Genomic DNA, 18,286 nt, shown 5'->3' on the forward strand with positions numbered 1-18,286 from the left:
AACCATCCTCTGGGCGATGAAAATTTTCGTCAAATCCCCTTTAAACCTCCTGCCCCTTAAATCTATGCCCCTTGGTTATTGACACCTCAGCTAAGGAAAAAAGAGTTTCTTCCTATCTACACCCCTCAATTTTGTATACCTCAATCAGGTGCCCCCTCAGCCTTCTCTGCTGGAAGGAAAACAACCCTAGCCTATCCAGTCTCTTCATAGCTGAAATGCTCCAGCCCAGGCAACATCCTGGTGAATCTCCGCTGCACCCTCTCCAGGGCAATCACACCCTTCCTATAGTGTGGTGCCCAGAACTGTACACAGTAATCCAGCTGTGGCTCAACTAGCGTTTTATACAGTTCAATCATAACCACCCTTCTCTTATATTCTATACCTCGGCAAATAAAAGTATCCCATATGCCTTCCTAACCACCTTATCAACCGGTGCGCTGCCTTCAGTGATCGATGGACAAGTACACCAAGGTCCCTCTGTACTTCCGAGGGTCCTACCATCCATTGTATATTCCCTTGCCTTGTTAGTCCTCCCAAAATGCACCACCTCACACTTCTCAGGATTAAATTCCATTTGCCACTGCTCCGCCCATCTTACCAGCCCATCTATATCGTCTTGTAATCGAAGGTTTTCCTCCTCACTATTTACAACACCAATTTTTTCTTTTGTTCATTCATGGGATGTGGGCGACACTGGCCAGGCCAGCATTTATTGCCCATCCCTAATTGCCCTTGGGAAGGTGGTGGTGAGCTGCCTTCTTGAACCGCTGCAGTCCATTTGGGGTAGGTATACCCACAGTGCTGTTAGGAAGGGAGTTCCAGGATTTTGACCCAGTGACAATGAAGGATCGGTGATATATTTCCAAGTCAGGATGGTGTGTGACTTGGAGGGGAACTTGTAGGTGGTGGTGTTCCCATGTATTTGCTGCCCTTGTCCGTCCAGTTGGTAGAGGTCGCAGGTTTGGAAGGTGCTGTCTAAGGAGCCTTGGTGCATTGCTGCAGTGCATCTTGTAGATGGTACACACTGCTGCCACTGTGCGTCGGTGGTGGAGGGAGTGAATGTTTGTAGATGGGGTGCCAATCAAGCGGGATGCTTTGTCCTGGATGGTGTCGAACTTCTTGACTGTTGTTGGAGCTGCACCCATCCAGGCAAGTGGAGAGTATTCCATCACACTCCTGACTTGTGCCTTGCAGATGGTGGACAGGCTTTGGGGAGTCAGGAAGTGAGTTACTCGCCTAAGGATTCCTAGCCTCTGACCTGCTCTCGTAGCCACGGTATTTATATGGCTACTCCAGTTCAGTTTCTGGTCAATGGTAACCCCTAGGATGTTGATAGTGGGGGATTCAGCGATGGTAATGCTGTTGAATGTCATGGGGAGATGGTTAGTTTCTCTCTTGTTGGAGATGGTCATTGCCTGGCACTTGTGTGGCATGAATGTTACTTGCCACTTATCAGCCCAAGCCTGGATATTGCCCAGGACTTGCTGCATTTCTACACGGACTGCTTCAGTATCTGAGGAGTCATGAATGGTGAACATTGCACAATCATCTGCAAACATCCCCACTTCTGACCTTATGATTGAAGGAAGGTCACTGAAGATGTTTGGGCCTAGGACACTACCCCGAGGAACTCCTGCAGTGACGTCCTGGAGCTCAGATGATTGACCTCCAACAACCACAACCATCTTCCTTTGCACTAGGTATGACTCCAGCCAGCAGAGGGTTTTCCCCCCGATTCCCACTGACCTCAGTTTTGCTAGGGCTCCTTGATGCCATACTCGGTAAAATGCTGCCTTGATGTCAAGGGCAGTCACTCTCACTTCACCTCGAGTTCAGCTCTTTTGTCCATGTTTGAACCAAGGCTGTAATGAGGTCAGGAGCCGAGCGGCCCTGGCGGAACCCAAACTGAGCGTCACTGAGCAGGTTATTGCTAAGCAAGTGTCGCTTGATGGCACTGTGGAAGACACCTTCAATCACTTGACTGATGATTGAGAGTAGGCTGATGGGGCAGTAATTGGCTGGAACAGAAACAAGAAATGCTGGAATCACTCAGCAGGTCTGGCAGCATCTGTGGAAAGGGAAGCAGAGTTAACGTTTCGGGTCAGTGACCCTTCTTCGGAACTGACAAATATTAGAAAAGTCACAGATTATAAACAAGTGAGGTGGGGGTGGGGCAAGAGATAACAAAAAAGGTGCAGATTGGACCAGGCCACATAGCTGACCAAAAGGTCATGGAGCAAAGGCAAACAATATGTTAATGGTGTGTTGAAAGACAAAGCATTAGTACAGATTAGGTGTGAATACACTGAATATTGAACAGCAGCAAGTGCAAACCTGAAGAAAAACAACCTGAAAAAAACAGTGGGTAAGCAAACTGAACAAACTAAGATGAAATGAAATAAATGCAAAAAAAATTGTAAAAAATGTAAAAAGGAATGTAAAAAAAAAGGAAGAAAAAATAACTAAAAATGAAAGTAAAATGGGGGGCTGTCATGCTCTGAAATTATTGAACTCAATGTTCAGTCCGGCAGGCTGTAGTGTGCCTAATCGGTAGATGAGATGCTGTTCCTCGAGCTTGCGTTGATGTTCACTGGAACACTGCAGCAATCCCAGGACAGAGATGTGAGCATGAGAGCAGGGGGGAGTGTTGAAATGGCAAGCAACCGGAAGCTCAGGGTCCTGCTTGCGGACTGAGCGGAGATGTTCCGCAAAGCGGTCACCCAGTCTACGCTTGGTCTCCCCAATGTAGAGGAGACCACACTGTGAGCAGCGAATACAGTATACTACATTGAAAGAAGTACAAGTAAATCGCTGCTTCACCTGAAAGGAGTGTTTGGGGCCTGGGATAGTGAGGAGAGAGGAGGTAAATGGGCAGGTATTACACCTCCTGCGATTGCAGGGGAAGGTGCCCTGGGACGGGGACGAGGTGGTGGGGGTAATGGAGGAGTGGACCAGGGTGTCGCGGAGGGAACGATCCCTTCGGAATGCTGACAGGGGAAGGGAGGGGAAGATGCGACTGGTAGTGGCATCACGCTGGAGGTGGCGAAAATGGCGGAGGATGATCCTTTGGATATGGAGGCTGGTGGGATGAAAAGTGAGGACAAGGGGAACCCTGTCACGGTTCTGGGAGGGAGGGGAAGGGGTGAGGGTAGAGGTGCGGGGAATGGGTCGGACACGGTTGAGGGCCCTGTCAACCACAGTGGGGGGAAAAAGTAATTGGCTGGGTTGGATTTGTCCTGCTTTTTGTGTACAGGACATACTGGGCAATTTTCCACATTGCAGGGTAGATCCAGTGTTGTAGCTGTACTGGAACAGCTTGGCTAGGGGCGCGGCAAGTTCAGGAGCACAGGTCTTCAGTACTATTGCCAGAATATTGTCAGGGCCCATAGCTTTTGCAGTATCCAGTGCCTTCAGTCATTTCTTGATATCACGGAGTGAATCGTATTGGCTGAAGTCTGGCATCTGTGATGTTGGGGACTTCAGGAGGAGGCCGAGATAGATCATCAACTCGCCACTTCTGGCTGAAGATTGTTGCAAATGCTTCAGCCTTATCTTTCGCACTGATGTGCTGGGCTTCCCCATCATTGAGGATGGGGATATTCGTGGAGCCACCTCCTCCAGGTAGTTGTTTAATTGTCCACCACCATTCACGACTGGATGTGGCAGGACTGCAGAGCTTAGATCTAATCCGTTGGTTATGGGATCACTTAGCTCTGTCTATCGCATGCTGCTTACACAGTTTGGCATGCAGATAGTCCTGTGTTGTAGCTTCACCAGGTTGACACCTCATTTTGAGGTATGCCTGGTGCTGATCCTGGCATGCCCTCCTGCACTCTTCATTGAACCAGGGTTGGTCTCCGGGCTTGATGGAATGGTAGAGTGGGGGATATGCCGGGCCATGAGGTTACAGATTGTGGTTGAGGACAATTCTGCTGCTGCTGCTGATGGCCCACAGTGCCTCATGGATGACCAGTTTTGCATTGCTAGATCTGTTTGAAATCTATCCCATTTACCACGGTGATAGTGCCACACATGATGGACGGTATCCTCAATATGAAGACGGGACTTTGTCTCCACAAGGACTGTGCGGTGGTCACTTTTACCAATACGGTCATGGACAGAAGCATCTGCGGCAGGCAGATTGGTGAGGACGAGGTCAAGTAGGTTTTTCCCTCGTGTTGGTTCCCCCACCACCTGCTGCAGACCCAGTCTAGCAGCTATGGCCTTTAGGACTCGGCCAGCTCGGTCAGTAGTGGTGCTACCGAGCCACTCTTGGTGATGGACATTGAAGTCCCCCACCCAGAGTACATTCTGTGCCCATGCCACGCTCAGTGCTTCCTCCAAGTGGTGTTCAACATGGTGGAGTGCTGAGTCATCAGCTGAGGGAGGGTGGTAGGTGGTAATCAGCAGGAGGTTACCTTGCCCATGTTTGGCCTGATGCCATGAGACTTCATGGGGTCTGGAGTCGATGTTGAGGACTCCCAGGGCAACTCCCTCCCTACTGTATACCACTGTGCCACCACCTCTGCTGGGTCTGTCCTGCCAGTGGAACAGGACATACCCAGTGTAAGTGATTGCAGTGTCTGGGACATTGTCTGGAAGGTATGATTCCGTGAGTATGACTATGTCAGGCTGTTGCTTGACTAGTCTGTGGGGCAGCTGTCCCAACTTTGGCACAAGCCCCCAGATGTTAGTAAGGAGGACTTTGGAGAGTTGACAGGGCCGGGTTTGCCGTTGTCGTTTCCAGTGCCTAGGTCGATGCCGAGTGGTCCATTCCTTTTTATTGACTTTGTAGCGGTTAGGTACAACAGAGTGGCTTGCTTGGCCATTTCAGAGGGCATGTAAGAGTTAACCACATTGCTGTGGGTCTGGAATCATATCGAGGCCAGACCAGGTAAGGACAGCAGATTTCCTTCCCTAAAAAGGACATTAGTGAACCAGATGGGTTTTTACAACAATCGACAATGGTTTCATGGCCATCATTAGACTAGCTTTTTTAATTCCAGATTTATTAATTAAATTCAAATTCCACCTTTTGCTGTGGTGGGATTTGAACCCATGTCCCCAGAGAAATACCCTGGGTCTCCGGGTTACTAGTCCAGGGATAATACCACTAGGCCACTGCCTACCCACTTCATGTCATCTTCGACCTTACTGATGCATCTCATCCCAGCACCGATCCCTGCGGTACACGACTGGTCACAGACTTCCAATCACAAAAATAACCCCTCGACCATCACCCTCTGCCTCCTGCCACTAAGCCAATTTTGGATCCAATTTGCCAAATTGCCCTGGATCCCATGTGCTCTTACCTTCTTAACCAATCTCCCATGTGGGACCTTATCAAAAGCTTTACTGAAGTTCATGTAGACTACATCAACTGCTTTACCCTCACCTGCATACCTAGTCACCTCCTCAAAATTCAATTAAATTTGTTAGACATGATCTCCCCCTGACAAAGCCAGGCTGACTATCCTTGATTAATCCCTGCCATGCCAAGTGGAGATTAATCCTGTCCCTTAGATTTTTTTTGCCCAATAGTTTCCTTACCACTGATGTTAGACTCACTGGCCTGTAATTACCTGGTTTATCCTCATCTTCATGTGACTGGCTTGCAGGGAACCCAATTTTCTGATGGGCCAACTTGGGCACCATCTCATTTCGGCATTTAAATTGCCTTATTAAAATGTCACTTGCAAATTTCGTATCTCAGGGCCAGGCTCTGACCTAGACACACCCTGCATATAAAATCTTGCTGCAGGTGCATTATAGGAGCTGGCCTGCTCAAGTAGGCCTCTTAAAAAGTAGAAGGTGGTTTCTGAATCAGCTTAATATGCTGCAATTGGACCCTTCATTGGTTAGTTTTACTGCAAGTCCTGCTGTTTTTTCCCTTACCAATAATTTTCTAGATTATTGTTGTTTAGTGATGGTTTTGAATTCGCCATACAAAGATGTAAAGATGGGTATTCTTTTGCAGTTTTGAATGCACTGCACAATTGAGAAAGGAGTTGTTATTCCCATAAAGTCATATCATATTCCAAACTTTTAAGATATGAACTTTATTCAATGTGGACTTTTTGAAATTGTCCATTTTTTTTTGAAAGGAAAAGACCAATGTGCTGCAAAGATGATTGCCAAAGGTCAGCTGACCTGGACTGTGTATTGAAAAACTCACTGTCTCAAAAGGACACATTACAGACTAAGCGGTGTCAAATACACCCATCCGGAAACCAAGAGACATTCCTGAATTGAATGGGTTTCTTCTGAGACAAGGAAGGTGTGAAGTCACCACATCATAACAGAATGGAACCCATTCAGAAATCAATCGATAACCATGGATTCCACATCCTGGTCCACTGTGTGGTCACACCAGGGGAGGCAGTCATGTGCCAACTAACAAATGCTAATGTGATAATTTTTATACCTTAAATAGGCAACCCTCTGGAGAGAGAGGGAGAGAGATCACAACATCACAAAAGCAGTTCAGCAAGAGGCCGTGGAAAGAGATGCAGCCAAAACAAGGTAGAAGCCCTGCTAATTCTACACTTCAACTTGCTGCAGCAGAGAACTGAAAGTGACTACCACCTCCAGTCAGAACTCAACCACCTGAAATCTACAACACCTCAACAAGTTCAAGACTACAAATACCCATGCCTACACCTTTAAAAGAGACTGTCCTTCTTAGAAGATTCAACAGGTTTACAGTGAACCAAGAACACCTACCTCACTTTAAACCACTTACTCTTTTCCTCTCTATCAATCTATTTTTGTGTATGCGTGTGAAAGTGTGCGTGGATGAGGTTGTGACTATTTTTACACCATTCCTGAAATGAAGTTTTTTTTAACCTGCAAGAATACCTGTCACTTGTCTATTTTTTTTGTTTAAGATTCAATCAGGGACAAACTCATCACTTTAAACAAAACACGATTGCAGTCAGTTGGGAGGTGAACAGTGGGAACCGCCCACACCCCTTACCACAACAGGGGCCTAGAAAATTCAACTATCCCTCAAGTGTTTTCGACATACCTGACAAAACCCCAGGACCTGTATTACTAGATCCTTGCACATGCTCCTAGACATATCAGAGAAGACTTGCCTTTACCAATTCCACTTGATGAGACAGGCTGTCAGAGTTGTGTCACCTGCTCCAGAATTACCTGTACATAATATTAGTATGCCTTTTCCTATAGAAGTGAAGGTTACTACATTGTGAAGATTACATATTATGGGATACTTCTAAGACACGCTGGAGCTATCTGCAACATAAAGGCAGTCTACAATGCAGATGTACATCAGGGAATTGACAGATGCTCGGTCTGTAAAAAGGTAAAATTTCCTTCACTTGGTTTTCTACAAAGAAACGAATAGGGGTAAGGTTACCACAATCCTGAAATTTTGTATATCAAGCTCATTTCAAACTACCACAGGGGACACCAGCAACATCAGTCAACCCACAGTGCACAGATACATCAAGTATCTTACTAACAAGTTTTTCACCAAGGCAAAAAACGTCAATATTTTCTCCCGGGAAACATAGCAAAATGAGGGCTCTGCAATTTTCACACTGAATCCCTCAAATCCAGGATGTTATTTATGCTCATCTCAGCCTCTACACACAATCATTCGGCTTTCATGCAGTTCCATTCCATTATCAGGTATAGTGCTTCAGATGCCCACCAGAGTCTCCTACATTATTGCATTATCAACATTATCTACTGCATAAATATGCCCAACGGTGGAAGAGGAGGCGGCCATTTATAGACAATGACAGAGCAGAATACTGAGATAAATCCAGAAAATATTCCTGCTATAAAACTGCTGTACACAACAAAGCCAAATAGCAGAATCTCATACAGCTAAGTGCCACCTTTGCACATCTGCATTGTAGACTGCCTTTATGTTGCAGATAGCTCCAGCGTGTCTTAGAAGTATCCCATAATATGTAAGCTTCACAATGTAGTAACCTTCACTTCCATGGTAAAGGCATACTAATATTATGTACAGGTAATTCTGGAGCAGGTGACACAACTCTGACAGCCTGTCTCTTCAAGTGGAATTGGTAAAGGCAAGTCTTCTCTGATATGTCTAGGAGCATGTGCAAGGATCTAGTAATACAGGTCCTGGGGTTTTGTCAGGTCAAGTCCTCTTCACACATATGCAGAATATAGTAATCCAAAACATCTTCAGCAACACTGGCTTTAGCATTGTCTCAAGAGCCTAGATACCAACCCTTTAACTGCTACATTGGTTCTACACTCTGAATATGATCGCAGGTGATATAAATTTAATTTGCTAAAAGTGATATGAATGTGGCTAGTACTTCCCCTCTCCCACCAACACCTTGAGAACAAAGAACAAGAACAAAGAACAGTACAGCACAGGAACAGGCCATTCGGCCCTCCAAGCCTGCGCCGATTTTGATGCCTGCCTAAACTAACACCTTCTGCACTTCCGGAGCCCATTTCCCTCTATTCCCTTCCTATTCATATATTTGTCAAGATGTCTCTTAAACGTCGCTATCGTATCTGCTTCCACCACCTCCCCTGGCAGCAAGTTCCAGGCACTCACCACCCTTTGTGTAAAGAACTTGGTAACACTGTGTTCTGTGTGTGCTACATTCTAATCTTGCACTCCTTTTGAGTGTTTCTTTTACAGTTTGAAGACTAAGTGAGGTGGCAGGCTGCTGAGTGAGAGTCAGAACCTCTTTGAATTGGAGGTGACCATCCTTGTGCTAGGTCATGGCGTAGCCCTATAATTGCTGCTGCTATGCCTGATGATGCTGTAGCTGGCTGGCCCTGAATGCTTGAGGCCACATCTGTCATTCAAGAGGACTTAAGTTTTAGTTGTGATTGACAGTGCAGACCCTGCCCCCACCACACCACACCCAGCAAGCCCAATTCAGACTAGGAGCTTGCTATACATCCTTAACAAGGCTGATCTTGCAAAAGAAACCCAACACAATTCACCATGCGCAAAACTCACTGTGCTTTAGCCTGTTGCTCATATGTCAGCACCAGAAAATTTCCCTAATAAGTCAAATGTACAACTGGGGAGGGGGAGGAGAGAGAAAGAGTTTAAACACATTACTTATTAAGCTCTCAGCTTTGCCTCATATTAAAGCAATTAAATAAAAGTGCACACCTTTACTCGTTACATTGTTACTCCAGAATTGCCACAAAACAGCGATTGCAATTTTACTAATTAATACAAATGAATGCAACAAATTGATTTATGGGACCAAGTTCTTGTTAAAAAAAATTAAGCTTTAAGGCTAAATGCAACTGACATTCAACAACATTAAGACAGACAATGTGCATTTACTTAAACATCTGTTATATATTACAATTACTGAGTGTGTTGTAAAATTCCAATTCAAAATACATTGACATGTCAAGCTCCATTTATGGCAACAGCCATTACAAGACTGTTAATATTTAGCTGTAGCATCAGTGATGGCAGTAGGTTGATCTTGCAACAGGGTTTCTTAATGCTAACCGCAAGGCAACATTAGTTGCTAAACCAATAGTTTTTACATTTTATAACACACCTTGCTGAGCAGAGAAACTGTCTGAGACCCACTGGCCACCCTTTCTACAAAGCTTCAGAATAAGCTTTAGGAAAATGTAGCACAAACACAATTAATTATCCAAACATCCTCCACTCCTTTTGTCCTTTTCCTTTACCCTCCCTTGTTTCCATGTTTTGCTTTTCTCTCAAGAATTACCTTTCCCCATCCTCCACCTCCTCTCTTCTCCCTCCAACCTTGTCCCCCTCCTGCTCATCCTCCCCTTTCTCTAACTCCTCCCTGTCCAACAAGTCATAGTCAGAGTCATGATGACACAGGAGACTAGTCGGCCCATCGATTCTATGCCGAATCTCTGTGGAGCAATCCAGTAAGTCCCATTCCCCCGCTCTATCCCCGTAGACCTATACGTTTATTTCCCTCATGTGCCTATCAATTTCTTTTAGAAATCACTGACCACCTCCACCACCCTCAGACAATGAGCTCCAGGTCATTACCATTCGCTGCATACAAAGTGTTCTCCCTCACATCCCCCCTGTATCTCTTAAACCTGTGTCCCCTAGTCCTAATGGGAACAGCTTTTCTTTGTCTACCTTATCTAAATCAGTCATAGGGCTGGATTTTACGCCGGACGGACAGGAGCTGGCCACCGAAGTAAAAGTTGGTGGCGAACCCGCATCAGCCTGGCCTGGGGATCCGACCAGCATTTTATGGGTCCCCGGGCTTTAATTGTTCAGAGGCAGGACTTCCACCCGCTAGAGGAAGTCCCACTTCATTGAGCTGCTGGCCAATCACAGGCCTGGCAGCTCTTAGCCACAGCAACACCACCAGGTGACCACTGCTGGGACTGCAGCCCAGCTGAGGACATGGAGCCAGGACTGAAGGTAAGTTGGGTTTGCCTTGCCGGGGGAAAAATCAGTCATGAACCAGTGAGGCAAGGGTGGTCGTTTGGTGGGGGGGGGGGGGGGGGGGCGGCATCTCGGGTCCTGGGGGATGGTTGGGGAAGCAGGGTCGGCCCTCAATCGGGGCCGTCCCCCACCCCGGTGCACTGAGGCCGCCAGATATCACTGGGCGGCCTTTCATGTCTGCCGGACGCCCGCTTGCCATGAGTAAAATACCCGTGGAGGGAGGTGGCCACTTAAGGGCCTTGATTGGCCTGGAGCAGATGGCTCGTTTCTCACCCCCCCCACCTCGTGGCCCGTGTAAAAGTGGGGTGGAGGCAGGAGCGGGTCAGGAGGCCTCCCGGAGCCTCCCGCTCCATTTCACGCCACGCACCCCCTCCCCCTACTCCATCCCACCCCCCCCGGCCACCATCCGGCTCACTGGGGTGGTGTAAAATTCCAGCCATAATCTTGTAAACCTCCATCAGATCTTCCCTCAACTTCCTTTACTCCCAGGAAAACAGCGGTAGTTACTCCAATCTAAACTTTGTAGCTAAAATCCCTTATCCCCGGAAACTAAAAACAAATTTAACTACTTATTTACTGCCCATTTTTCTTAATGCAAGGGTGATTTAGCTAGAAAAGGAACAGTTTGAGAATGACATTTGTTCACTTGGTAAACAAGTAATAACTTTTATATTAAACATCCCTTGAAATAATTAATCACCTTAACTACACAGCTGTTGAAGTTGATGCTGCAATGAGTGACGACTAATAGACAGACACTAGCATTTTAAAATTCGCATTTTCATGAATATCAGTTCTAAAATTTAAACACTGGTTATGGTAAGCCATGTAATATGAAAAAAATATCTTCTTGGCTGAAATGGTTGGTTTTTTGTAGCCCAAGATAAATTCCAAACCTGGTTCATTTTCTCCCATACCTGTGACCAAAAAATGCAAAGGGCTTCTCTTTAAGGCTAGGCAGCAAGATGTTGGCAATTTCTTCAATAAGTTGCTGAAGGTTGTGTGTAATAGGCTCCTTAGAACGAATTTCTCTTCCAGCAAGTCGTATAGAGTAAACTGAAATTGAATGTTTGATTATTGGTATCAGTGTCTCTTCAAATTCCAGAATGCAAATGATTTTATACTGTAACAGATAAGCAGTAGAATCAACACTTGCTTAAACACACATTTCACACTGCCTTTCCTTACAAAAAAAAAGCATCAGACATTCCCTCTAAATTTTAGGGACCACAGCTGCACCTCTCGTGGTCGACCCTGGGGTTGGTAGAGTCAGCAGCAGAAGGAAAGGAAATCAGGCAGGTTGCCAATCCCACCTCCCTCCCATTATTTACATGTGGCAAGGTGATGACAAGGCAGCTGGGCCTTCCTGATGGGTGTAGTGGGAGGAAAGTAGAGGTCAGAAGGTGCTCAATAGTAGGCTTCACCACTGATATTCCTGCTGATTTACTACCTGACTTGAGATGGTGTAGCAGAGGAAAACCCAGGCCTAGTTCTCTATCAACGTTGCTTTAAGATGGCCATAGAAACATCTCTACTTTTTATCATAATGTAAGTATGCAGACACACCGAATCAGCTATCTTTCTAGTAGGATATTGAACAATCTATGTTTTAACAATTGGTTATTGATGGAGCTCAAGGCAACTTTAAGTTTAAAACTTAAATTACTGACAGGATTCTGCTCTTTTCTAGGGCTGAACTGGCTGCTGTTTTATTGAAGGCCCAGTGAACAAGCAGGTGACAGAATAGCAGTGTTACCTAAGGGAACTATGTTATCACCATGCAATTAGCACAAAGTGCTGGTCCACATGTAATATAGCCCCCAAAAGACTTTGATTTGGAGCAGCAGCACCAATTGGGGCAAATAAGAACAGTTCTCTTTGCAATGCTGCTCTCAGATACTCCCAACTTAAAACGGTTTTGGGTGTTTCCTCCTGTGATTTAGTGATGATGATGATGGCATCCGTCCGTCTTGGGAGACGATGGACTGCGCCCAGGGTGTGTATCATTTCTGGATTAAACATTTGTCTGTTGTGGCTGTAGAGGCCAACTTTGAGCAGTGAGGCATAAACACAGGTATGGTCCTAAATTGTATTCTGGGCCTGTGCTTACTTAACTGGTTTTAGGCAGAAAAGCAGTTCTTTTTTTTTTTCTTTTGGGCCTCCTTATCCTCGAGAGACAATGGATACGCGCCTGGAGGTGGTCAGTGGTTTGTGAAGCAGCGCCTGGAGTGGCTATAAAGGCCAATTCTGGAGTGACAGGCTCTTCCACAGGTGCTGCAGAGAAATTCGTTTGTTGGGGCTGTTGCACAGTTGGCTCTCCCCTTGCGCCTCTGTCTTTTTTCCTGCCAACTACTAAGTCTCTTCGACTCGCCACAATTTAGCCCTGTCTTTATGGCTGCCCGCCAGCTCTGGCGAATGCTGGCAACTGACTCCCACGACTTGTGATCAATGTCACACGATTTCATGTCACGTTTGCAGACGTCTTTATAACGGAGACATGGACGGCCGGTGGGTCTGATACCAGTGGCGAGCTCGCTGTACAATGTGTCTTTGGGGATCCTGCCATCTTCCATGCGGCTCACATGGCCAAGCCATCTCAAGCGCCGCTGACTCAGTAGTGTGTATAAGCTGGGGGTGTTGGCCGCTTCAAGGACTTCTGTGTTGGAGATATAGTCCTGCCACCTGATGCCAAGTATTCTCCGAAGGCAGCGAAGATGGAATGAATTGAGACGTCGCTCTTGGCTGGCATACGTTGTCCAGGCCTCGCTGCCGTAGAGCAAGGTACTGAGGACACAGGCCTGATACACTCGGACTTTTGTGTTCCGTGTCAGTGCGCCATTTTCCCACACTCTCTTGGCCAGTCTGGACATAGCAGTGGAAGCCTTACCCATGCGCTTGTTGATTTCTGCATCTAGAGACAGGTTACTGGTGATAGTTGAGCCTAGGTAGGTGAACTCTTGAACCACTTCCAGAGCGTGGTCGCCAATATTGATGGATGGAGCATTTCTGACATCCTGCCCCATGATGTTCGTTTTCTTGAGGCTGATGGTTAGGCCAAATTCATTGCAGGCAGACGCAAACCTGTCGATGAGACTCTGCAGGCATTCTTCAGTGTGAGATGTTAAAGCAGCATCGTCAGCAAAGAGGAGTTCTCTGATGAGGACTTTCCGTACTTTGGACTTCGCTCTTAGACGGGCAAGGTTGAACAACCTGCCCCCTGATCTTGTGTGGAGGAAAATTCCTTCTTCAGAGGATTTGAACGCATGTGAAAGCAGCAGGGAGAAGAAAATCCCAAAAAGTGTGGGTGCGAGAACACAGCCCTGTTTCACACCACTCAGGATAGGAAAGGGCTCTGATGAGGAGCCACCATGTTGAATTGTGCCTTTCATATTGTCATGGAATGAGGTGATGATACTTAGTAGCTTTGGTGGACATCCGATCTTTTCTAGTAGTCTGAAGAGACCACGTCTGCTGACGAGGTCAAAGGCTTTGGTGAGATCAATGAAAGCAATGTAGAGGGGCATCTGTTGTTCACGGCATTTCTCCTGTATCTGACGAAGGGAGAACAGCATGTCAATAGTCGATCTCTCTGCACGAAAGCCACACTGTGCCTCAGGGTAGACGCGCTCGGCCAGCTTCTGGAGCCTGTTCAGAGCGACTCGAGCAAAGACTTTCCCCACTACGCTGAGCAGGGAGATTCCACGGTAGTTGTTGCAGTCACCGCGGTCACCTTTGTTTTTATAGAGGGTGATGATGTTGGCATCGCGCATGTCCTGGGGTACTGCTCCCTCGTCCCAGCACAGGCATAGCAGTTCATGTAGTGCTGAGAGTATAGCAGGCTTGGCACTCTTGATTATTTCAGGGGTAATGCTGTCCTTCCCAGGGGCTTTTCCGCTGGCTAGGGAATCAATGGCATCACTGAGTTCCGATTTGGTTGGCTGTATGTCCAGCTCATCCATGACTGGTAGAGGCTGGGCTGCATTGAGGGCAGTCTCAGTGACAGCATTCTCCCTGGAGTACAGTTCTAGGTAGTGCTCAACCCAGCGGTCCATCTGTTTGCGTTGGTCAGTGATTATGTCCCCCGATTTAGATTTGAGGGGGGCGATCTTCTTGATGGTTGGCCCAAGAGCTCTCTTCATGCCATCATACATTCCTCTGATGTTTCCAGTGTCTGAGGCCAGCTGAATATGACTGCATAGGTGTTGCCAGTAGTCGTTTGCGCAACGCCTAGCTGTTCTTTGTGCATTACCTCTGGCTGCTTTAAGTGCTGCGGATGTTAAATCGCTGGGGGCTTTCTTGTAGTTCAAAAGTGCAATGCGCTTAGCGGCTATGACAGGTTGCAGCTCTTCATTATGAGATTGAAACCAGTCTGCATTTCTCTTCGCACTTTTGCCGTAGGTGGTCAAAGCTGACTCATAGATGGCGTCTCTGATGTGGGCCCACTTGGTCTCAGCATCCCCTGTGGGAGTGTTTTGAAGGGCTGTTACAAGTGAATTTAGAAATTTTTGTAACAGCTGTGGGTGAGAAATTCTGCTCGTGTTGATGCGCGGGTGGCCCTTCTGCTTGGAATGATGCAACTTCTTTGGTCTGAGTCTAACCTTGCTGCACACCAGGGAGTGGTCGGTGTCGCAGTCCGCACTGTGGAAGCTGCGTGTGATTTGAACACTGTTTAAGGCGGCTCGCCTTGTGACAATGAGGTCTAGCTGGTGCCAACGACGTGATCTTGGGTGCCTCCATGAAACCTGGTGACAGGGTTTAGTGTGAAAGAACGAGTTGGTGATGCAGAGGTTATGATAGGTACACAACTCAAGCAGTCTCTGCCCGTTCTCATTCATCCTTCCAACGCCATAGCGCCCAAGGCAGGAGGGCCATGAGTCATGGTCGGCCCCAACCCTGGCATTAAAGTCCCCCAGCAGGAATAGGTGTTCGGTGTTGGAGATGCTGCTAATGATGTTATGGAGTTGTTCATAGAACTGGTCTTTAGCTTCAGGTGCGGAGCAGAGTGTTGGAGCATAGATGCTGAGTAGGTGTACTGGACCAGAGGTGGTGAGCAGTATGGTGAGCAGTATGAGCAGAAAAGCAGTATGTGTACTAAAATTGCCTTCAGTCACCTTCTGGGCAAAGAGGGATAGAAAAAACTAGCCAGAGTTGAAGTTACATGCTTATCAAGTAAGGAGTGAACTGGGCTCAAATGAGCGCCAACTGACATTTACATGAAGATACCAAAGGACTACCAGCACCGATGAACTATAGGGTTAATTCTGTGACAGGTGCTACAGTGTTAAAGATCTATGATGTTGCGCTCCCAGGGAGCATAGATTGCACATGGAATTACCCCCTCAACCCCTGACATGAGTCAGTGGGCAGGACTTTTGGGCCCCAAGGTCAGGAATGGAGGCAGACAGGGCCCAAAATTACTGGCACTGGCACCTTATTGACCAAAGCAGGTTCGGGTCCTGGCAGAGCTGCCTGCCCCCACGAGGTGGGCAGTCAATTAGGCTTATTAAAAGCCTTGTTAAGGGCTGTTAAGGGAGGCCAACTGGGATTTTCCAGTCCTCCTTCAGTTTCCCATGAGATTGGGGTTGGGGGGTGCAATTCCAGCTGCCTGCAGACAGCAGCATGCTGGGCTGCCAGCTCTTCAAGCAGGCCTACAGGCCCTCCCTGCCTGACTGGGTGCATGTGCAGCCAAAGGCCTCTCTGTAAAGGGATTCCCATTCCCAACACCACCACTCCACCATTCCCCCCACCCCCCCCCCAACGCCCCATTCCACAGTGGTGGCCTGGCTGCTTTGTTTTTTTTTGATTTAACAGTCTTTGCAGGCAGCTGCTCCTTTGAAGCTAGAAGGCCTCTGATTGACTTCCCAGTTTGAAGAGCCCACCTGCCACCCTTAATTGGACAGGGAACCTGTCTCCATGCCAATTAAGGGGGCGCCCCAGTCAAAATCCCAAAGAATGACTGCTTCCCCCAAGAGAGAGTTTGGGACCCGGAAACAGACCCGGCTCCTGTGTCCCACCCCCATAGTGAAAATTCAGCCCACTGCTCTCAAAGTGTGGGAAAATAGGAATAAAATTAGAAGAAAAGTCACAAGATTTATTTGCTGAAAACATGCTGACATTCAGTAGTTTTCAACAGTTTATGGATTAAATTATGCACGAGCATATTCATACACACTAGGAAGACAAAAATGGAGAGTGCAAAGCATGGCTCACAAATAAAATAAAATCGCTTCATTCAAAGACTCAGCCACTAGCATCTGGCTTGAGCTAATGCTCTCAGCTGATGCTAAATAGACTTTTGCTTTACTGTTGAATTTGGAAAACTGTCAAAATATTTATCTGACTGTTGCTTCAGTGGCTTTTTAAAATCCAAACATAAGGTGACTGTCATGCCCCAAAGAAATATATATTTTAAAAGCATTGGTTCCTAATTTAGATTCTTTGAGTCACCAATATAAGAATGTGGAAACATTTTTAAAATTTCATCTCTTATCATGCACACTTTTTTCCCTAAAGTTTATCAAAGATCAAAATTTTAAACTACCAAATTAGATGCATGGAGGGGGAGGAATTGCTTGAAGAATTTCTCTGGTCATTCTATTGTCACAGACTTGTATTATTTTTTTCTCCTTGGATTAAAAACTGTGTGCGCGCCTTTAAGGCAGAGAACATTCTGGAATCTTCTGGAGAAACAGTGTACTAGGTCTGTATTTTTGGTTACCCTGAACAACAGCAGTAGAAAGAGAGGTCACATGGTATGATGTGCCCATTTGACTGTGTGTGAAGCTGGCAGGGAGCGGTCTGAACCAGTTAGTTCTGAGACACTTTTCCAGTGAGGTGATCTGAAGAAAGGAGCTATTTTATTCTCTAGAAAAATTCTACAAAGCTAAAGCCAAGTTAATTCCAAGTAAAAAAAAGGCTTTTCTTTCTCAAGAAATTATTTGTATTGCTGTGCTCATCGTTGAAAGAGCTGTTTAATACTACTGCAGCGAACTGTTCGAATGTCTATCAAGAACAGAGTATTTTCATCAAATCCAGATGAAGACTTTGAGTGAACTTTGATTATCTTCACATCAGAAGACCTCATTCACCAGAAACATAAAACACCAAAACTTATTTTATTCTTAAGAGACAGCTAATTTAAAAAAAACTCTACTTTTAAAACTGGACCACTGTTATTTTTTGAATGTATGTGCATGAATGCGGGAGTTAGATTAAATTAAGTTATAAGGTTTTTAGACTTAGGTTTATCGTAATAGTGTTTAAGATTTAGTTTTTTAAATAGTTAATTTGTTGTTTTCTAAAGATGCCTGGTTTGATCTGTTTCATTCTGGGGATACTGGCGTGTTTAATTTGGCTGTTTTTCCAATCTGGTGAAAACTTAATAATATGCTGCGATCTGTGGAGTGATGGGACTGAATTAACAGTGCGTTGCTCCCGCCGTGGTCGTATAGTGACATCATAAACCAGTATCAAAAGAAAGTATCACAATACAAGACTTGGTATATTCTACTTTTAGAAAAATGGTCATTTTTTTTTAAAGTTCAGGATTGGTTCTAAATTGTATTTTGAAAGCTGTACTTTTTTGAAGCCAGGGCATCACAAAACATTCCAACACTTGATTCCAGCCAAACCAACATTGGTTTGGACCCCAACAATTCAATCTGGTTACAGTATTTTTGCCATTCCCTATATGAATTGCAAAATAAAACAGTGCAGAATAGCAAGGCTTTCGTTCTCAGGAAAAGGATGATATTTTAAACCAGCTGATTTCATTTTTTTTAGGCCCAGCCTTTCAAGCATGATCTTGCAGCCAGGAACGGAGACTGAATCTCATACCAAATCTGTCAGTGCTTT

General features: G+C 46.0%; 1 protein-coding gene across 5 annotated transcripts in view; it reads right to left on the minus strand.

Annotated features, from left to right (window-relative positions):
• olah (oleoyl-ACP hydrolase) overlaps positions 1-18,286 on the minus strand; it is a 62,269-nt gene that overhangs the window by 39,256 nt on the left and 4,727 nt on the right. For all 5 annotated transcript variants that reach the window (XM_068012927.1, XM_068012912.1, XM_068012914.1 and 2 more), the window contains exon 3: positions 11,350-11,488. In XM_068012927.1, the coding sequence (XP_067869028.1) occupies positions 11,350-11,488 (139 nt within the window). The remainder of the gene's footprint in view (positions 1-11,349; positions 11,489-18,286) is intronic.

This window comes from Heterodontus francisci, chromosome 2 (assembly GCF_036365525.1).
Source record: "Heterodontus francisci isolate sHetFra1 chromosome 2, sHetFra1.hap1, whole genome shotgun sequence".
Taxonomy (NCBI): domain Eukaryota; kingdom Metazoa; phylum Chordata; class Chondrichthyes; order Heterodontiformes; family Heterodontidae; genus Heterodontus; species Heterodontus francisci.